The sequence below is a fragment of the Chelonoidis abingdonii genome, chromosome 7 (genome assembly GCF_003597395.2).
Source record: "Chelonoidis abingdonii isolate Lonesome George chromosome 7, CheloAbing_2.0, whole genome shotgun sequence".
Classification (NCBI taxonomy): domain Eukaryota; kingdom Metazoa; phylum Chordata; order Testudines; family Testudinidae; genus Chelonoidis; species Chelonoidis abingdonii.
Window position 1 is genome coordinate 97,323,393 of NC_133775.1, and position 22,768 is coordinate 97,346,160.

Sequence of the window (22,768 nt, forward strand, 5' to 3'; positions counted from 1 at the left end):
GTGTGTTTATCTAATAATAATGACATGTTTTTACATGAGTAGAGAGCCTTTAGGTTAGATATGCACTATACTCCGAGCTGCACAGTTACAAAAAAAAAAAAAGCAAGAGACTTGTGAGAACAGGTCCCAGCAGGGTAAGGAGACAGGGAACAAAACATTAGACATCTAGCTGTAGCAAAATGAAAATTCTGAGGCTGCATGTGTTTGTATATGAGAGAGTTTGTGCCAAATTCCACAATTATGAAATCATGGAATCCACAGGGCTTTAACTCAGATGCATGGGGTAGTTCAGACCTCTCAGAAATATAGTTTTTCTTTTTGAACTGTGGAAGACAATGTTCTGTAAAAGCCTAAAAACTTTTTTTTAATTGTACATTGAGATTTTGGAGCACAGTTGTGCAGCAGAGGATGAATTCTGCAGCAAATTAAGCAGCCAGAGAATTACAGAATATATGGGGTCCTGAGAATAGTATTTCTTTTACTCTCACAGCTAGCGTGCATGCTCACACGCTCATTCTCTTGGTCTCTCACAAATCAATAAAATAAAGGTAGGACTGAGTGTAGGACCTAGGAAAGCATGGAGAATTGCCTGTCTTTTTTTAATTGAAGTAACTGATGAACAACTATTAATTTATGAAATGCAAATAAATACATTTTAGGAAACTTTATATTAAAAATTTTTTTATAAACAGCAAAAATATTAAAAACATCATTTAATATTCTTCAGGTATAATCCCCTGGCTAATGCCAGATCAAGTAATTATAGTGCATTTGTTATTGTCCTGAAGACAATAACTAGCCAAGTGAATATTAGGACTCAGATTAGTTGGCAAGTTAATCTTCAGTGAAATTTCTGCAGACAGATGGCTAATGAGTTGAAATTGTGCTGTGCAAATATATCTATATCTATTCTTCCACCTGTGCCAATAAGACTTACAGGAGTTACTCTACCAGCACTAATGGATGTTACTGTTTGTAAATCTTCTCACAGGGTTGGGATGGAAAACGAGATCTCTCCCTAAGAGTAATTTCATAGCTTATTCGGTGCCTACTCTAACTATTGTTTCCTCATGTTAATGCTGTACTATAAGCCAAAGAGGAATTATTATATCTCTTAAGCATTTGTTGAAATTTGTAGGAGGTTTACTACATGTGTGCAAGTCAGCGGAATGCTAATAGATATAACACTGAAGCTAGCCATTTGTATTTCATTGAAATGTGTGCAGTAACTTATTAAAAAGAATGTTAAAATGATTATTTAGATATATGTTAGTTCTGGCAAAAAAGAAGTTTCTATGAAAGCACAGTTTTCATAATTCAATCAATAACGGTCAGTCAACTTAACTTGACTTTATTGACTTGCAAAAGTGAGTCATTTGTTCTTCAGGGTTAGCAATGAGTTTTGTTGTCACTGGCGCATAGTCCACTCAGATTGAGTGGTCAATAATGGTACAATATTTTGATAGTGTAAAAATGACTGTGTAAGAAGCTTGACTTTTCTTGCTGTCAGTATACACTTTGTGTTTATTAACGTTTATTCTCACTTACGCAATTGCCAAATGTTGCAACATCAGTAAAGAGATTAATTTGTAAATGGTTGTGTATATTTATGTAAACAAAGTAGTATTTTGACAACATTGAAATTATATTGATCATGCCACCCTTGAACAATATTCTGGGTAAAATATAATTTACTCATAACTTGTGTGTGTGTGCGTGTGAGAAAAGTGTTTACCAGTTTTAAAAGAAAAGTCAGAAGTGCTAAAACTGTTCAATAATGCATTATATTGAACACAATACATAGCTTTACAGTGATATTTTAAAAATATTGTCAACTTTTAATTTCAAGTTGCATGGGATTGAAACTAATTGACTGAACTGTTTAACTTAAAGAAAAGTTTAACCTAAAGGAGTTTTGTTTTAAAATTTTTTGATAAGTAGTCATTTTGAATGGTAACATTTTTAACTTTCATCTGTAACACTTTTTTTTGTATTCAGATTTCATCCGAAAGTTAAAAAGATATTAAACTATTGTGTATATGTGATAAACAAGTGCAGTGTCATAAAGGACAAAGTAGTCCCATACAGTGCAGCACCACTAAACCTTGCTGTATGCTGAAGTGAAATAGGCAATCACTTTTGAAGGTGAATTAATTTATTACCCTATCGCTAATGAAAGAACTTTCCCAATGTTTTAATTCTAGAAGAATTATATTGCAGGACCACAGGACACCTTGGATAGATATGTTAGACTGTGGTGCAGAAATAATAAAATGGAATTCCAACCAGTCTTGACCTAGAGATGAACTGCTTGAATTTCCTTATATTTTATAATAGCATGCATCATGCAAAGAGTGGGTAAACTAGTTAATAAACATAAGAATCAACAGAATCATAAGAATGACTATACTGGGTCAGACCAAAGGTCCTCCTGGCCCAATATCCTATCTTCTGACAATGATCAATACCAGGTGCCCCAGAGGGAATGAACAGAACAGGTAATCATCAAGTGATCCATTCCCTGTTGCTCATTCCCAGCATCTGGCAAACAGAGGCTAGGGACAAACATGGAAGATTGTTTGTTTGACTATGTCGTCTGGGTCATGCACTGTATGGAAGAAGCATGACAGAAGACACAGAATTTAGCCAGCAGGTACTAGTGTGGATGTCCCACTCTGAAACTGACATATTTCAATATGGAAATCATGGTCTAAAAGCTGCTTTACTATTACAGTACAAGCAGGGATCATTTTAGTCATTATCATGGTAACTGTGTTGCAGTTCTATTTAAAGACTATGGTTTCTATAATACATTATCAAAATCCAGAATTTAACAGTTCAAATTCCAATGCTCCTACTGGTCATAATGCTTTATCATAGTGGCTGTTAGGATTGTTAACTTTGTTGCTTGGAAGGATCTGAGGTTTCGCTAAAATAGCTGTGTGAAGCTGTCTTTATAGTTATCTATGTTTCTGGGACATAAAATTTTAAAATATCCACTGAAGTTAGTTCATCCTTTTCCATGCATGGATAACTGTTTTAACCCTTTTGCTGTATGTGTTCCAGCATAAAATTTCTGTAGTGTGCCCATGCATAAGAATGTAGTGTCTGTGGCATGTAAAGGTACAAATGTACTTGATAGGTTGATGATTTGTTCTCCCTTCCCTCTGTGCTGGTACTTCTCATGTTTGTTCTTTCCTGTTCTTTTGACACTGTTGCTTTTTACTCTTATCTTTTTATTCCTCCTTTCTAGTTCACAACCTTACTAGCCCTCTCCCCTTTCCTATTCAGTCATTCACCAGAAGGTTACATGATTCTTCATGTCTTATATGTGCCAGCGACAGCTATTGGGAATGAGCTGGTGGTTCAGTGAAGCTGAGCTGCATGTACTCTCATGGCCAGAGTTGTTTTTCATAAGCAAAGAATTGGCTGCAGAATCAGTCCTTTGCTGCAGAATTCTGCTTCTAAACTTTCATTTAAAAAAACAAACAAACCTAGTGCTTGTTTGTAAAGGTAACCTTCCAAATGCGATCTGAGTATAAACTAATGGAAATCTGTGTACATTGGTTTCCTGAGTTTTTAGCCTGTGAAACAATGTTTTTGAGAAATGTGAACCACCCTCATTCATCTCAGCAGGTTAATTCTGAATCCTAGTAATTTCAGAGTTATTATGCATTTTAATACTGGTTGTTTTAGCAGAGAGAACTAGCTAATGTTGTCTTTATATATATTGTTGCAGGTGTCCAAAAGCTGCAGCAGCCCAGTGCCCACTATTAAGACCTCTTGTTTCCCCTGTGATGAATTATAAAATGCAGTTGTGTTTTCACTTCAAAAATGTGTGCCACTTCGAAGGGTTTGTCTATCTTAGAAAATGAGAGCAAGATAGATAGCTAACATGTTTTGTTAATTCTGTGATTACTATATCATTTTCTCTAGTGTAACGTGTGTACTTAAATTTAACTTGTTGAGGTGCTTTTCAGATAACTACCCAACCCAATACTACTTGTGCTTTCAAAGCATATTTGCAGTGAAGGACAATGAATCTGAAGTACTTTCTTCTTTAACTTCTAAACCACTGACAAAATAGTCAGGGGCCCTGTTGTCAAAATTGGGAAACACTGAGTAAATGCTTTCTGTGTGCAAGCTGTAGAGCATTACACTGATTACTTTGATAGGATGTATCCTTGAATCGGAATGCTGCTACACGATCGGTGATCATGTGGGCACCAAGAGCTTCAGTGGTGCTACAGGATATCCCTGCATAGACTGTCCATCCATCCAGACCACCTTAAGGACTTCCCTAAAGAATGATCAAGGTGGTGCTCAATCTGCAAGAAGGCTATTTCCTTTTGGGATTTGCCTTGGTGATTATGAAGATGACGTACTTCAGTCATATATCAATTATTTTACTAAGTGCTGATTTAGAGACATAACTGAATTCATTTGGTTATGAATTGATGTAAACTGGTTGTAAATTGATTTCAGGGTGTTCATGCAGGAGTTTGAACCAGTTTAAATAAATTAATTTAAAATTGATTTTAATTAAAATGGTAAATTATAGACAACTCTAAATGTGTTTTGTGAGATTAATCTACAAATTTAAAATTTGTTTGTCAAATGTATATAATAAAATGTACAGGATGTGCCACATGGCTGGCTTAATGAAGCTACCTGTTTTGCTGATGTTTGAGTGTTTAAATGGAAACATTAACATAAGAATTTGTGTTATTTAATATGTGAAGCATGCTGTATTCTGCACTGACTTCTGCAAGAGATGGTACAAGTGTAGATCCAATTGTCTGACTATCTTACTGCTGGGATTTATCTCTAAATACTCTTCTCTCCGACCACTATGGGTTGATCTCCTACACACTGAAATCTCTTCAAAACTAATGCTGTTTTATGGTTTCAGAAAATAGGAGATATTGGTAAACACCTATAAAAATCATTGTGACATGTACCCATGTGCAGGGGACAAAGAGTGGGGATCTCCGATAAAATTGGGACCATTGACAATCCTAAAATAATAGACCTTCAGAATGACTCAAGAAATGTACTACAATGAGGAGGAGGAGTAAAAAAAGCCCCCTCATTTGGCCTTGGCCTAGCCCCTCTAATTTGAGATCATATGTTTATAATATTAATTTCTCCCTTTTTTGCTAAATACACAAAAATGGCTTAGGCTATTGCACAAAATGTACAGTGCTGAACTCTGTAAACCATACAGTTCTAAGCTCTCTTTCTTGGAGACATATCTGACTTCAGCGTTACTGATCTCTTCTCTGCCATCTCATCCCCATAGCTTCCAAGGATTTTTTTTACCCTTCTGCCTTCTAACAAAACCTGAGGCACATCAGTGAATAGAATACATATAAGTTGGCGTCTGTATCAAGTTATTACATGTGCTAGAATCAACAGCTTGTTCAGTGTTTTTATTAAAACAGTTTTGGTTAACCCCCACCATAACAACTGCCGCTGTCTCTGGAGAAGAAAATAATTACATGTCAAAATGGGGGGAAACAGACATAGGAGAGAACTCATTAGTCTCATTGTAAGTCTGTAGTCTCAGCTGAGACTTCAGCTCTGACAGCAGAGAGCACAAAGAGCAGCACACTAAACCGGGATGCATTAATAACACTGAGTTTTTGCATGGACCCTCTTTCTTACCTTTTCTCTCTTTTAAATATTTGGCCAACTTAGATATTTAAATGTTTTTAAATAATCACATGCTAGGTCCTGTAATTTTGTTCCTTTCCTAATATAGGAAGTTTTGAAAGTTTTGGTAACTCTTTTCGGAGAAACTCATCTACACTGTTTTACCTAGTAAAATGCCAAATGATAATGGTTAGGGAGGTTGCCTATATTTGTTGTTCACTTATTGCAAAACAAGTTGTGAAGCCCATAATTTGTACATTTACTTCATAAAAATTACGAATATATGGAACCTTTGTATTCTTGTAAATGCCACACATTTCCCCTTCTGTCTTGTTTGACACCCACATCTTATACTTTCTCCCTATTTATATTGTCAGCTTTTTATGACAAAGGCTGGTCTTTTGTCTTTTGTCTTCCTTTTTTTTCTTTTCCTAAGCAGCACCAACCCAATGGACTTCTGTTCATGACTGGATTCTCTTGACTCTAGTATAATATAAATAATAATTTCACTAAGGTATCCCGCTTATATAAAGTACTTGGAGGTGCTCTGATGAGAGTTGCTGTACAAATTCAAAGAATTATTTAATGACAGTGTGAGAAAGTTAAATTATAGTCTCAGGTATAGTAGTTTCCATGAACTTTCTTTCTCCCCACCCCCACCCCTTTAGGTTATTGAATTATTCACCTTCTGTTAACTATTTTTACCCCCAAAATAGGAAAGTGTAATATTTTATTTCCACATTTTTTTCCAGTTTTGGCAAGCAGTCTGGAGGAAAAAGAGGATGCGAGTGTATTATATTGGAACCTTCTGAAATGATCGTGGTAAGAACAGACTTTTAAAAATGTGCTTAATGCTTCTGTATTTTTTAGCAACTGTTTTGTACCTGCTAACAGAAAGCTTTTTTTGTAAAGCTTCCTATAAAATTGCATTAAAATTGGTCTGATTTCAATTATACTCAGTGCTACCTTTTCATGACAGCAACAGCTATGTAAATTTAACTAGATGGGTGATGATGATTAGGATTGTAATGTCAGCCTTTCTAAAATGACTCATTTTTTCTGTTTTACAGCCCCATCAGTGCTAACTAATTGGGTACTCCTCAGTCAGCATTAGTCAGTCCTGCTGTATATGTTCATATATTTTATCTCTCATTTTATTCCTTTTTCACTAGATCTCCCAAACATGCTATCTCTGTTAGCTAAGGTACTCTTGGCCTTTGCAGTTCCACTTAATATGAAGATCTGTGGTGAAGTAGGGAGGAATGTAGAGAGCAGTGGTGGAGCCAGGTTTTGCAACTGATGGGGGGGGGGGGCAATGGTCATTGGTTGACTGCAGAGAAGCCCAACCTTGGGGCTAGGCCTGGCTCCCCTCTCCAATTGTGACATGACGGAGTCACTTGGTGGGCCAAATTGTGTGGGTGGTGTTGTGACATGGCGCACAGGATTGCAGCATCAGCAGGGCTGGCACAACCCATTAGGCAACCTAGGCGGTTGCCTAGGCGGTGCTAACATTTGCGGGGAGGCAGCACGCGATCTTTGGCTGCCTCTGTGCAGGGGCAGTATTTCGGGGCGCGAATTTCCGCCGCCTCTTCTGGGGGCGGTATTGTCGGGTGTGGGACCTTTCCACCGCCTAGCGGCACCAAAAAAGCTGCGGCATCCTGAGCACCACATAACTCTGTGCGCCATGTTGCAATGCTCAGAGCGGGTAGCTGGGCCCAGCCCGTAGTATGTAGCTGTCACAGCCAGGTGAGTGTGGGGGAAGGTTCTCTTTCCATCCTGTTGAAAATGCATGCAGTAAATCTCCTTTATTCAAATGAATATATGCTTGAAAGACACACATACCCTTAAAGGACAATGGGGGGGCAGTTTCACGCATTTAATACCCCCCCCCCCCCCACATTAACCCCCCCCACCTCCTCCATTACCTCCACCACTGGTACTGAAGATTAGCCAGTTTTTGAAATATGACTCTCTGATCTCAGATTTATTCTGCCTTTGCTGTTCTCAGCATACCTGTGTGCTTTGGACAAGCTATGGAAAAGGCTTTGGTTTCTTTATGATGATTAATACTGCCAAGTTCAGTTTGTGGATTGTGATTTGGGTTTTACCCACACTGACACACAAATCCTATCAACAGCTGAAACATTGGAGCTGCTTTCCCAGTGCACATTCCCAATGTTATTGTCCTACTACACAGGGCCCTTCCAGAATGCACTTGCGTTGTACTGAAACCAGGCAGGTCTTCAGGTTTGTCTTTCTATTATGCTGCTGTCGGGTGTGAAACAAAACTATTGTGGGACTGTAACGTTTCTGCAGTGGCTGAAAGGCTCCTAATCGTTACCTCAGTCTAGCTTTCCAATCCATCTTCCCTTGTTGGTAAACATGTTTAAGTTAAACTAATAGTGACAGTTTAGAAGCCCTGTTTGAAATGACTGTACTGACAAAGGTCAGTATCTGAGCAATAAAGAACAATGTGTCAGTTGCCCAGTAATATTTGGCTTCTGTCTGTGGCTTACCTGATTTTAACATTCTCTGTTCGATATTCTTTACCAGCACGGACACTTGGAGTATAGTTTCTCCCTAACAGCAGATGGAGGCAGTTCATGAAGTCTTTCGGTGACATAACACCTCAGGTTTGAGTGTCTAGCTAGTCTGTCTTCAGTTGTTGCATCCTTCACCAGCTGGAGAGAGAATCCTCGTGGTAGCTGGGCTGAAGCAAGCTTTAAAGGTCTAGGAAGCCTGGTGGCATGCTATTGAATGAAGCAGCGTTGATAGCCCATGTGAGATATGAACAGTGTTCATGCCTGCAACCCCATGCATCAAACTCCCCTAGCTGGCATCTATCATGACTGACTGTGACAAAGATGCCAGGCCACTGTCAAGGGCTCAGGAGGTGTCTGACTTTTTTGAAGATTCAGGGACCCTTCTGCTTCAGTGTTGGGACTGAACTCTGACATTGCAAAACAGGCAGGGAGGGAGTTTTAACACAGTTTGTCAAAGAGGAAGGCCCTTGGGAAAGCACAGATTGGACCCAGCCCTTCTCCATGTGCAGAAGTCCTCAACACAAGAACATTTCTTCTCCCTTTCCCCACCCCCAGCCTCCTAAAAAGATAGCCCCTTCCTCTAAATAGAACAGAGAGAGAGGGTGAGCAGGAGGCCAAGTGAAAGGTGTTGACTCTCAGATCTCCTGTGAGTTTGCTATAAAGACAGGCCACGTCTACACTACGGGATAATATCGAATTAGCTAAAATCGGTTTTATAAAACTGATATTATAAATTCGATTTCATGCGGCCACACTAGGCACAGTAATTCGGCGTTGTGCGTATGGTCCGAGGCTAACGTCGATTTCTGAAGCGTTGCATTGTGGGTAGCTCTTCCGTAGCTATCCATAGTTCCGCAGTCTCCCCCGCCCCTTGGAATTCTGGGTTGAATCATTATTGTCACGGGTGGTTCTGGGTAAATGTCGTCAGTCATTCCTTCCTCCGGAAAAACATCAGCTGACAATCCTTTCGCGCCGTTTTTCCCTGGATTGCCCTGGCAGACGCCATAGCACGGCACCATGGAGCCCGTTCAGCTTTTTTTTTTTCCGGCACCGTATGTGTACTGGATGCCGCGGAGAGAGAGGCCGATACTCCAGCGCTACACAGCAGCATTCACTTGCTTTTGCAATGATAGCAGAGATGGTTACCTCGGTCGTTCTGTACCGTCTACTGCCGAGGAAAACTGGCAATGAAATGACGGTTATCTCTCCCCCTCTGTACTGTCCGCTGCTATCATGAGTGCCCCTGGCTGAAATCGGCCGGGGCGCAATGCGCAAAAGCAAAATTTGGATTGACTCACTTGGGACGAGTCAATCCCTCCCTTATGGTTCTAAAAAATAGAGTCAGTCCTGCCTAGAATAAGGGGCAAGTGTTATTAGAGGACCAGTGTATCAGAGACACAGCTGCTCCGTGTCAGTATTCACAGGGGGTGGCCCCTGCAACAACCCCACCCGTTTGCTTCCCCTTCTCCCCAACCTTCCTGGGTGCTACCGTGGCAGTGTCCTGCCCATTTGTGTCATGAAGTTATAAAGAATGCAGGAATAAGAAACACTGACTGTTAGTGACATAAAATGAGGGGGAGAGCAGCCTCCCGGCGCGGATAGTCCAGGCAGGACATTAAGCGGTTGTGGGGAGAGTGCACAGCATGCTGCTATGACAGTCCGGCAGTACAGAATCCTTTTCTTTACACAGGAAAGGGAGGGGGCTGATGAAGCTCAGCCCCCAGTTGCTATGATGGAAGACGGTTACCAGCCATTCTGTACCATCTACTGGGAGTAACCTGGGAGTCATTCCCATTTCTTACCCAGGCGCCCCGGCCAGCCTCACCTGAGGCCAGCCAGGAGCACTCACGGGCTGATGGCAACGACAGTGGATATCAGTTCATATTGCTACCGTCTACCACCGGGGAGGGGAGAGGAGCAGATACTGCTCTTCACTGCTGCAGCATCGCGTCTACCAGCAGCATTCAGTACACATAGGGGTGACATTGAAAGAAGTCAAGAAATGGATTTCTTTCCCTTTTCTTTCACATGGTGGGGGGGGGGGAACTGAGGAGCTATTCCTGAACCACGCCAGACACTGTGTTTGAACCTACAGACATTGGGAGCTCAGCCAAGAATGCAAATACTTTTCAGAGACTGCTGTGGACTGTGGGGATAGCTGGAGTCCTCAGTACCCCCTCCTCCCTCCATGAGCGTCCATTTGAGTCTTTGGCTTCCCGTTACGCTTGTCACGCAGCGCTGTGTATCCTGGAGATTTTTTTTTCAAACGCTTTTGGCATTTCGTCTGTTCTGTAACGGAGCTCTGATACAACAGATTTGTCTCCCCATAACAGCGATTCAGATCCTTATCTCCCGTACGTCCATGCTGGAGCTCTTTTTGGATTTGAGACTGCATCGCCACCCGTGCTGATCAGAGCTCTCCACTGGGCAAACAGGAAATGTAATTCAAAAGTTTGCGGGGCTTTTCCTGTTTACCTGCCCGCTGCATCCGAGTTCAGATTGCTGTCCAGAGGCGGTCAGTGGTGCACTGTGGGATACGCCCCGAGGCCAATAACGTCGATTTCCGTCCACACTAACCGTAATCCGATATGTTAATATCGAATTTAGCGCTACTCCTCTCGTCGGGGAGGATACAGAAATCGATTTAACGTCAATTTAAAGAGCCCTTTATATCGATATAAAGGGCGTTGTAGTGTGGACGGGTACAGCGTTAAATCGATTTAACGCTCTTTAAATTGATTTAAACGCGTAGTGTAGACCAGGCCACAGTTAAGACAATCATCATTTTACTTTTGAACTGAGAAAATTTGATCTGGAATCCTTGAGACACGAACATAGAGCCTGATGTGTCATTTGGAGCAGAAACTCACTTCAGGGCTAGTGTCACCGTTGTCCCCAGCCGCTGCTGCTAGGTGTGTCTATGACATTATTAGAAGGCTAAGATCCTGTCTCCATATGATGAGGGGGATGAACTATAATCCAAACACTGAAGAAAGGAAATTACTGAAGAGGGAGCATTTCCCCTTAACACCTTTAGAGGCAGAATTTAAAGTTTTCATTGAAATATATCTTATAGTGGTGGATGCTTGTTTTACAGTGCCCAAATGTGTACTACGTGCCTGAGAGTACAAGTAAGATTACAGAGTTATTGCTCCAAAGAGCTCACAGTCTAATTCAGTGAAGGGGTTAGTAGTAGTAGGGAGTAGACTGGTGTGTGTTAGTTTTTTAACATACAGATGAATTTAAGTCATAACAATGACAAAAGTCACAGTTATGTTTTTAAAGCAGTCTTCAGTATCAAGCACTAGATAAAATTAGTCTTTCTCCTTCATTTATAGTGAATGTTAGATGTTAAAAGTGAAAATCGTAGGTAGGAAGTTTTTGGACAGAAGCATAACTTTTGAGATTACTGTCACTTTAAGCAGCAATATAACAGGCATTTAATGGGTGACCAGCATTAGTAGTATAACAAGAAAAAAGGAAACCAGGGGCTGAAGAGCAGAATAGTTTGGGCCGCTTCCACAACATTTCTGAGGTAAGAAAATGCCATGTAAGTTCGTGATTGTCCTTTGTTTTCAAGAACAAGTATTAGTTGTGTTCATGATTTCTTGGACTTGTTCAGGCTGTTTTGATGGTGATGTGTACAGAAATACTATGTGAAATGCCTCAGGCATTATTTTGCTTGTTACTACTTCAAATTTTTGCCCGTTTACTGCTGCTACCCAATACATGGCTGGTGGGGTGAGCCAGTTTTTTATACCATTCTAATATAAAAACTGATCTGAAGTTCCCTGGAACCTCTGTATCCCACAGCCATAGACTATCCTAGTTCCAAATTTAATTTCTCTGATAATTTTTAGGTTTTATGTATTTACAATAATTGTGATCCTTTAAATGAAGCAGACATTTTGAGTAGAGTTCTTAGGCCAAATCCTGCTTTGCATAAATGTCCATGGTAAAGTCCATTTAGGTCAGCGGATTTAGACTCATTTAACTGGGAGAAGAATTTGGCTCATTCTTTATACGTAATTTAAGAACAATTTTTTTCTTACAATGTATTAATGCATAGTTTCATTAGTAAACCTGGTACATTGTCATCTGGACAAATAGCATGCATTTTGTCTTGCAACTCCTTTCTGATGTAGGAGCTCACTGAAGTGGGAAATGACGCATGAAAAAAAATTCTATGATAGCATTTTAGGAAAAATCAAATAATAATTGCTGCTGACTCACTAGCTACCAATGTGATTTGCAAAATGACACAGAACATAATCTCTGGTCAAAATACTTGTAGATGTACAAGCCTTAGGAAATACTGATGCCCTTATTTGTAATTCAACCGATGATACCATAAATATATTTTCATGAATTATTTTTCATTTAATATCTAGAAATATAATTTCTCAGTCTAGTTATTTGGTAACCATCAAGCGCATTGTAGACATTACTAGAGAGAAATACATAACTTTTATATTCCTGTACTGTGTATTAAACTATTTGTGTTTAATAGTATTTATACAATTTAAAGTATTCTTAAATTCCAGTTAGGCAGTGCAGAGAAATATCTGGGTCTTTTAAATTCCTTTCTGGAACTTCAGTGTATTTTCCACCTAGGACAAGCAAATTAGTAAAACGCATTGTTTCTTCTCCATGATGTTAGCTTTCACCTTTTATAGCTAAACATAACTGACTAAATCATCAAAGTCTGTCTTTCTACATGGAACTTAAATTTTAAAAAAAAAAAAAAAAAAAAAGGACAAGCTTGTGGTGTACACATGGGTAATTATTTTCACAGCCTCACAGGAGCCTTGAGTTCAGTTCCCTGATTTTCTCTCATGTTTAATTTCTGTTTTTCAGTTGTTGTTTTTTTGTTTTCAATTACAAATTTAGCATTTTATATGAGGACCAGATAAAAACAACAAATATTTGCCACTTCACCACATACAAGTGCAGCATAGTTTATTAATAGGTTTGCTGACAGATTTTCACATCTCTTGTTATCTCCTCCTTCTTCCTAGAATATAAATCAATTTCTTAAGGGGATTCCTCTGAGAATTTACCCATTTTAAAGGCCATAAATGTGGTCAGCCTAAGCTAAGTTAATGAGGATAACAGAGCATGGATGGATGGGCATGACAAATCATATTTAGGAAACTAGGTGATTTACTGGATTAACAGAGACCTGTTTATTGTTAAACTGATGGTTTTAATCATATCCTAATTGATGTCACCAAAAGTTGCAGCAGATCTAACTGTATTGTGGTCTCTTTCCCCTCTTTCATTTGTGGTGCTTCCTTTTTTCTTCTTTAGGTTCAAATAGATGATTTCACAAGAGCAGCATGGTGTTTGTGAATAGAAGGATGTTAGCCGCTAGCACTGGCTGTTGAGTAAAATTGAGTAAGATCATGTGATCATATTCAATTTCTCTTTGCATCATGCTTTATGGGAAAAGCTGCTCCTTACACAAATGCTCTGGTATTTCTGACTGCAGCTGTCAGTACTAAGTCAATAAAATTATATCTTTGAGTAGAGACTACCCTGTGAAATCAGTCATTCTAGTCTTTTCTGTTACACACTGAAAATAAGGACTAATATTGTGACTATGTACTTTAGAAGCATCTAAAAATTGCTTCTTGCTTCTCAGGCTAATGGACTGCTGCAGAGGCAGACATGTATCCTGGTAGTGAGAGAGAAGCTGCCTAATGTTTTAACGGTGGCTTATCTGGTCAAATAAATTAAGACTATGAAATAAGATCCACCATGATCCCCCCCATGTTTATGATAGAGGACCTCAACAAGGGAGAGGTGAAAAATTAGGAGCACCTCAGAACTCCATTAAAACTCTGTCTTCATAAGGACTGGGGAAGCGCCTTCAAAAGCATATTCTACATCACGACTTTCCGGGGATGGAAAACAATTGCAGATTATCTTTTTCAACATGACAATTTTTTATTCTCAAAATCCAGATTACCTGGTTAATTTCCGTTATCTATAAATATCCGCACACTCTTGTTAGTGTTTATGAACTAAAGAAATTAGCAAGGTTTATCTGTGGCTTTCTTTACTTTGACTTAGTAAAAGAAATGTAAAGGTTCTTCTCTAATCTCAGATACTTAGATGAACACTGTTTTTTATCTTCCAAATTCTGTTGCTGTGCTTAGAGATGCAAGCCCATCTGTCTGAATTGAGCCCTAAATATAGAATGAAGATAGAGGAACACTTGTTTAGCAGTTGCAACTGATGTTTCGTATTTACCTGGGCTTTAAGCATCTGTTAAAATGTGTCCCAATCCTGGGAAGTAAGAGAGTGTAGGGATAAAGAGCCCCTGAAGCTGCTGGGGTGCAATGGGCAGATGTGGGGCCAGATACTGAAGAACTGATTTGGGTATGAGAGTATAAAATTAACTGATGTGCAGATACCAGGGTACATAATTAATTAGTGTGAAGCACAGGATAACTTCATTAGCATTTTGGAAGAAGCTAGAAAGCTCTTTGTACCCTCAGACAGTGCTTTATACAAATTTCCGTAATTTGATTTCAGTTGTCTCTCTTAGGGCGAACTCCTGCAATCGTGGCCAAATTGGGGGAATTTGGCGGTGGGGAGGAAGAGATAAAAAATCAGAAGATAGACCAGAAAACTTAACTTAATCTTTTCTTAAAACCTCAGGAATGTGGGGGCGGAAGAGTCCTGACTCATGATTTTTAAATTTTGGGGGTAGGCAATATTGAAATAAACCACCACCACTATAAAGAGGTGGATTGAACTCAGTTTAATTGTCCAGTAAGGCATGCTGCATTATCTCAGCTTACAGTGTGTTTGGTTTCAATGGGAAAATCATTGTTCCATTTTCTAAAACAACAGTATCATTTGAAACTTTTATTGAGGAAATAACCCCTTTTCAGAAAAGTATTGTCGAAGATTTAAATGATCAAATCGTTGTAGGTTATCTCTACCTGGTTCAAAGAATTTCCCCAGCTCAAATGAGCGTTTCTTTAATCAATTAAAAATGTTATTTTAAATTCTCTTGCAGTTTAAGGGAGCAGGTGCACGCATGGATGTGTCTGTGTGTAAAGATAACAAGTTTATTTTTTCCTGTCAGATTTGTATATTGAAAAGGTTTCTCAATTTCCAGCTGATTATTCTAAGGTTCTTGAGAAATAAGCATATGAACATTGTTTTATATTGTGGCCTAAGAACCAATGTGACTGATGCCACTACATAATACAAAATTACATTACCAATTCTCTTAAAAATTAGCATTTCAGTATAGCTAATCTTTTAATAGCTCTTTTAATATATCTTTTAAATTAGGTATATATTCCCTTTCTTTTAAATGCAGAGAGATTTTCTCTGTACTATTTAATTGCTTTAATTTTGTGTGATTATGATGGAGAAGAAGTTAGGTTAATTGTACAAAGAGGTATTGATCTACAATAGGAAGATACCTGTACTGTACAGAAGATTCTATGTTCTTCATACTGATAGCAGTATTGCTCTTTGTGCGGGAAAATGTATGACCAGTGATATAATTAGTTTTCTAGTCTACTGTTTCTGTACTTTCAACTGGTAGTTATAAAATGTATTTTTCAATTGTAATACATCTAGTAGCAGTGTGCTTATAAAAGCATTATTCTTGCATCATCTAGTTCATGCTACTGCTTTCTTATTCCACGTAAGGCATGGATGTCGATATGTATTTTGTAGAGAAGTAAGCATGATTCATTAAAAGAACGATATATCTACCAGCATAGTGTAATTTAAAAAACAGATGTTTTAAAAATATGAGCCTTTCATTTGTATTTTTAATGGTTTGCTGTCACATGCATTTCCTGCTTTGATGTATGCCTGTGACCTACTCTTTTTCATCATCTTTTGTGTCCGCTCAGCATGTTTAGGTTAAAGTTGGATCACGTGATATCTACTGAGAATAATGGTTATCTAACTCCCTTTGGTTTATCATCATCATCTGTCTTGGAAAACTGGCTCATTGTGAGAGTCGGTCTACTTTTGAGAAACACATCTAATACATCACAAAACTCAAAGCTTTTTATAGAAGTTACCACATGCTAACTGCAGACCCATATTATTTCTGTTCTGTCTTACCTATACATCAGTGTGACAATATTATTTGATTTATTCCTACCTAATTATGTCAAAAAGGCATTTTCTCCTAAATTTTGATGTCCTAATCCTAGAAATTTTTAAAGCCACCTCTGGGCCAAAAAGTCATCCTCTAGAATAGGGTATGTTAGAGGCTCTGTGCTGTGATCCTCTGTATCTTCAACTGTTTCCAAAATATATTTTACTTAGTGCTGGGTTCAACTTTCCATTTTAGTGAACCTGTATTGTTATCCATGAGCACTGTATCAAATCTGCAGTATCTATAGTTTAATCCTTTGACAGTTGGCAATTCATCTCCTGTGGAGCCACACATTTTGGAAATCAAAAGACAACTGATTCTCTGTTCTTGAGAATGGAGAATGTTCAAGGCTCCCCAACACTTCATTCTTTTCACAGGAACATAGGAATTGCGATATAGGATCACATTAGTGTTCTAAGTACCAGATGCTTCAGAGGAAGGTGCGTGAAACCCTGTAATGAATAATTTTGAATAACCAGCCCACATGGGAAGTGGTTGCTAATGGCATGAAGCACGAGGGCTTGTATCTCTCCTCCATTCCCCCCCCCCCACCTCACTTCACAATACCCATCATCAGGTGTGACAAGTGAGCACTTTCCAATATCCTCAACAGTGTCAGGCTGACATCTCCATGGGGTGATGAAGCTCATAGTCTTTAAGAAACAGCACACAAAAGGAATGGTTATTTAATGTTTAGAAAAGATGGAAGCATTGCTACTTATGGCTATCAGAGGGTGGTCCCATCTGGAGTGCCCTCTTAAGGTGGGTCATAGCAGGATACATGTGCTTGCCTCAGTTTACCCTGTCAGGTAACCCACGGATTCCACTTCAAACTGTCTTGCTTCAATAATATCCTTCCTTGAGGTTGGTTTATTAATAAAATCATAGTGCAACTCAGTCCATGACAAAAATTCCCAAATACAATCCATTTCCCACACCAAGTGGATATAGTTCTTAAGTCCTTACTCTTCCTAACAGGACCTGCCATCAACCTCTGCTGGGAGTCTCTCCATACCATACTCTGGTGTCTTCTGCCATACCGACGCTCCTTCTCCGTCCTCTTCAGTCCCTCTGCCAGCACAGCCACTCTAGTCCTTATTGATAGTGTGGAGCCCCACTCTTCTCAGTGGGAACCCCTAGAGCCTGTCTGTTGGGAGATCATCCTTGCCAGGGAAGTATCCTTCAAATCCTCCCCACTCCCGGCACTCTTACTGTTCTCTTGGGTGCATCTTTCCTGTCCTGGAAACGTTAGTGAGTAAGCCATTCTGCTGCTCCCCTGCCTTCAAGTAAGTCAAGTTGGAGTGAGCTGATGAGGGAGTGGCTGTGCTCACCTTGTAGCACTGGCATACATAGTAATTTTATGGAGCAAAATGGCAAGTGTTACAAAACCACTTCAAGTGTATTTTAATGGACAATATTTGCCAAAGAGTGCTTTATATGGTGTGAAAAGTGTGTCAGTGCAAACAAGAAAAATAGAGGAAGAGCTTCTATTCACTTTGTAGAGTTATTTTATTTTATTAGTATCCCTTTGACTAGGGAATTGATATGGGAAAGGCTAGGTCTCCTTTCTGCTAAAAAAACTTGCTTCTCCTTCTGCTCCTATACATAGTATGATTCCTCTCAGGCAGCTCTGAGCCTGGCCTGAAGAATGAATTGTTGAGAGCACCACAGAGAGGAGGGGAAAAAAAAGAGAAATTTCTAGTGAGTTAGGTTGGCTTGAATTTGTCCCTGCTAGGAATATTCTTGGATTTTATATAATTTTTTTCCTACTGTAATCTCTTCCATGATTTTTTTTTTTCCAGCAATTTATTTGTCTTAGAGGTGCATCTCAAATTTTTGAGATGTAGATCAGTTTTGGTCCTCAGGACCTAGTGGAGTGTATAAAATGTCTATGTAATGCTTTGTATTAAGGTTTTATTTATAAATGGTTGATAATGATTAATAGATGTTATAAGCATTTTACGGACATGAGGAATTTGTGTTATATAAATGGTTGTTATAGCCCAAAAAATTACATTAAAACATTAAAGTTGCAAAGTCAAGCACTCAAAAGTTTGGAAACTTGAGAGTTAAACTTGCCTATGCAACTTCAATCAGCTTCTTTGTAGGCATAATGTTAGTCTTTAATTACATGATCACATCCTATATTTTCCACAGGAGCTTGGCTCCTGCCCATTTCCTTCCTCCCTATCCTGCTGCTGCTGCTTCTTCCTTCCCTCTCCCCAGCTCTTTCCCAGTGCCCATCTCTACATCTGTCTACCCCACTCCTGTCCCTTACCCTATTCCTCTGCTTCTGTCCGTGTCTGTCTCCCCAACCTCTCCATGCTCCTAGCCTTTCCTCTTCAATCCTCCCTACCCACCCCAACACACACTGCCTGACCAGCAGAAAGAACTCTTGGAGCACAGGAGAGATAATCTCTCTGCCTCGAGTTACAGTGCTAGGTGCCACAGTGTCCCTAGATAGGTGGAAGAAGCAGTTGCAAGGGAAAATCCTGCTAAACCTCTGCAACCCCAGGATTGAGTATGCTCAATCCACTGTGAGGGGATGATGCATATGCAGTCGGGTCTGCCCATGGGAGCTATCAGGGGATGCAAAAAGAACAGGAGTACTTGTGGCACCTTAGAGACTATCAAATTTATTTCAGCATAAGCTTTCATGAGCTACAGCTCACTTTTTCGGATGCAGCTGTAGCCCACGAAAGCTTATGCTGAAATAAATGTTAGTCTCTAAGGCGCCACAAGTACTTCCGTTCTATTTGCAGATACAGACTAACATGGCTGCTACTCTGAAACCTATCAGGGGATGGAGCATGTTCAGCATAGATGGGATCTTCGGAGAATTGAGCTGCGAAACTTCTAACAAGTCTTTACTGGGCATGTGCGAACTGAGATTTTTAGAGGTTTATAGTGTGGCCATATTTGTGGATATTTTATGGCAAAAGTCATATTATTGACACCACAGTGATCCCACTGCCAGATTTCAAGTCCCTGCTAGAGCTGCTCTTGGAAGAAATTTTTTACATGGGCAAAACAATGGTGTTTTTGTGTTTGTTTTTTTGCTAATTTTTTTTCTCAGAAATGGCTGAATCATTTTTGCAGAAATTTTTAAAACAAATTCTGTCTGAGGCAGACATCCAGTGCAGAAAACTTCAGCCTAAACAGTTTAAGTTTAGCAAAGTTATAAGCACCCAAAAACACAGCCTTTATATAGTGGGAAGTGTCAGGCAATGTTAACTATAGGCATCACTACTGGCACTGCCTATAATAAGCACATTGGTGGAAGCTGTTGTAGATGGTTATAAATCAGGGTTATAACCAATCTATTGACTTGCTGGATTCTGCAACAATTGATTGATCATTTATTAACTCTAACTACCTATAAAGGTTGCTTTAATATAGCCTACTATTGTAGGTTTTGAGATCTCTATTGCTTTGGATGGAACGGGAATCAGAATTGTTTAGAAAATAGGATGCTTACATGTGCTGTAGTACAAAGGGCTTCCCAGCTTTTTTGGTATTTCTTTTCAGTTGTACAGTAGCGCTATTAACTGAAGGAATCAGGTGCCTCTGTTACTTAGTTTCCACTAACAGTTGATTGATTAGTTCTTAACAGAAAGCAAAAACATTTTCATGCCTAATTTGCTTAGTTTTCAGTTAGAATGAGGGAAGAAAAATAGCTTCCTCTCACAGTATAGTACAGTATTATTTGCCACAGTTTCAAGACTCTCTGAAAATGGAATTGTCAGTCATGTTGTGAACATCAGTGTCAAAACTATATAACGTTGTGTCTGCTCCTGCAAGGTGCTGAGCACCCTCAATTCCCATTGTAGTCTGTGTAACAAAGCTAAGCACCTTATCTTAACTACTTAACAGCTCATCGGACTCTAGACAGGGGCATCAGAACAGGGAAGGCCACGGGGGGTCATGGTCGCACCACTTTTTACTGGTGGTAAGGGTGAGCAATGGAAGGTGAGGGAGGGGGTGGAGAGGAGTGAGCAGGGGGCATAGCCTCGGGAAAGAGGCAGTGCTGGGTCTCAGGGGAAAGAGGCGGCATGGGGGTGGGGCCTTGAGGAGGAGGGTCGGGGCCTCAGGTGAAGGGGTGATGTGGGGAGGCGAGGCCACGGTTTCGGGTGCCAGTGGGCCCCCCATTTTTAGGAAGCTTCTGCCACTCCTGACTCTAGAAGCATATAATACATTTAGTAAAGCAGTGCATGTGTTGTGTGTGCGCATGTAAGATAATATGAAATATAGTTCATTCTTTTGGCTACTTTAATAGGACAACTTTATAAGAAGCAAAACTTCAGGATTTTGGCCATGGCCACTTTCATGGGTCTGACAATAGTGTTATCACTAAGTAAAAACCCAATTTTTTCTTTAGTCTTTTCCTCTGCCTTTGCAAACCTATAATAAAATACCTGTGAAATAATGTTAAATGCTAGTGGGACACCTGCTTAGTTGCCTCCTTTTTGGTACTAGCGTGGGATGAGGTTGAAATTTTTGTTTTGTTCCCAGCTGTGATGTCAGATTTGCATCTGCCTGGTCAGTTCACCAGTCAGGAGCATAATGTCTCGTATATTAGAAAGGAAACTATACTGAGGCTATTTTCAAGTGATATTATTTTTTTCTCCGTGTTTAAAAAAAAAAGTTTAAAATGTAAAGGATTATTTATATTCTCCTCCTGACATAGAGACCTGCAGCCTCAGTTAATGTAGAATGTGAGTTGTTTTAATGTATTCAGGAATAACTATGTTCTTAGTGACTTGCTTATTTACTGTCTTCCAACTCTTTGTCTCTTTTTTGTTTCCATTCCTTCTTGTACGCTTCTGAACCTAAGTAAATTTATGAAGGTATACTGAGATGACTGCTAAGAGTCAATAAAGTTGTAGGTCTCTGTTTCACTAGGAAGTTTTTACAGCTGTGTTTTGAATTTCCAAATTTATGTCTTTTAAATATGTGAAATAAGGAAGTAGAAACTGCTATGTATTAAAGATATGTTAGAAGAATTCTTTGCCTGGACGTAGTTTTATTTGTATATACATGTCTGTTCTGTTTCCTGTTGTGATATGTTTTTCCAATACATCAGAAGGAAATGTGGAAGGATGGCCTGCTTTTTTGTTGGGGGGGAGAGGGGGGAAGGAATTGGAACAAGCTAGATACAAGTACAGTACTTAATGTTGTTTGCCTGTGTTCATATGTTTAAAAACACTGCTTTTTAAAAATTTTTATACCCAAATAAAGTTGAGTGTGAAATGCTCACGACAGTTTCTAGTTATTTCTTTTTAAAGTTTTTATATTTTTTCAGTGAAGTGGTCATTAATAATGGATGAGATCTTATATTGTTGGATGGATGGGCTAGGATCTAGCTGGTCATGGACAATCCCCTAACACATTTTTAAGCATGATGTGCCCTGTCTACACTGCAAAGACTTTGTAAAATCATATTATATTATTTAAAACAAATGAGCTAACATGTTTTAATGCGCAACCTTGTAACCATAGGGAGTATAAAATTTTCAAATGTATTTTTTTGAGTTGATGATGTCCCTTGAACTGAGCAATATGTAATTATTTTAATTGTTATGGTGTAGTATGTGTAAGTGCAACGAGAAGTCTTTACTACTTGTAAGTGATTTTTTCTAAAGGATATGTGTGCGTGGGTGGGAGGGGGCAGACGGACTTTTTTTTTTTTTTTTTTTTTTACACTGTTTCCTGGAAGGAAACTGTGGCCTCCAGCTCATTGTAGTAACATAATTTCAAGACACGTAGCATTTGCTTAAGAAATTTGTGTAGTCTGTTTGCTAAGAAAGACTTAACTGTTCTTAGCTAATGTTAATGCCTTCCTCATGAGCTTAATAAAACTCCACCGACTTTCAATAATATGGAAGAATTGGATGTTTAACCAGGATCCTGAACATGTGTTTCAGGTGGAGAATTCCAAAGACAATGAAGAGAATATCCTGCAAAGAGAAGTTCCCTTCAGGCAGTCTCGGCGAAGGTTTAGGAAGATTAACCAGCGGGGAGAACGTCAGACCATCACAGACAATGTGGATGCTAGCAGTTATCTTTCGGTGAGCATGTTTTCCAGTAACAGAACTGATCAGCCTAGTTGGTTTCTCATTGTCTGAGCGTTTGGGTCTTTTAGGGTCAGGGACAGAAGGAGATAAAGTGTGTGTGTGTGTTTTTATTTTATTTGTAAACGTTTTTCTCCTTGGAGAACACTGAGAACACTTTGGATTTTATAGCTATAGGCGGCAGTTCAGGTTCAGTAGTTGAGAGCAAAAATGCTTTGGTTTATGGATCTGCAGTTGTGTGTAATAGTGAAAATGCCTAGACGGTTATTGATCAGTGAAAGGATTGTCCTCCTCAAAGACCTTCATGGATAGTTGGTTGTTGTTTTTGTAATATCTTTAAACCAAGTACTCATCCTAAA

The 22,768-nt window shown here is 39.3% G+C and overlaps 1 protein-coding gene across 11 annotated transcripts in view; it reads left to right on the forward strand.

Moving 5' to 3' along the window:
- Positions 1-22,768, forward strand: part of RAPGEF6 (Rap guanine nucleotide exchange factor 6) — a 245,444-nt gene that overhangs the window by 80,729 nt on the left and 141,947 nt on the right. For all 11 annotated transcript variants that reach the window (XM_032769149.2, XM_032769151.2, XM_032769152.2 and 8 more), the window contains 2 exons: positions 6,408-6,477; positions 22,263-22,406. In XM_032769149.2, the coding sequence (XP_032625040.1) occupies positions 6,408-6,477; positions 22,263-22,406 (214 nt within the window). The remainder of the gene's footprint in view (positions 1-6,407; positions 6,478-22,262; positions 22,407-22,768) is intronic.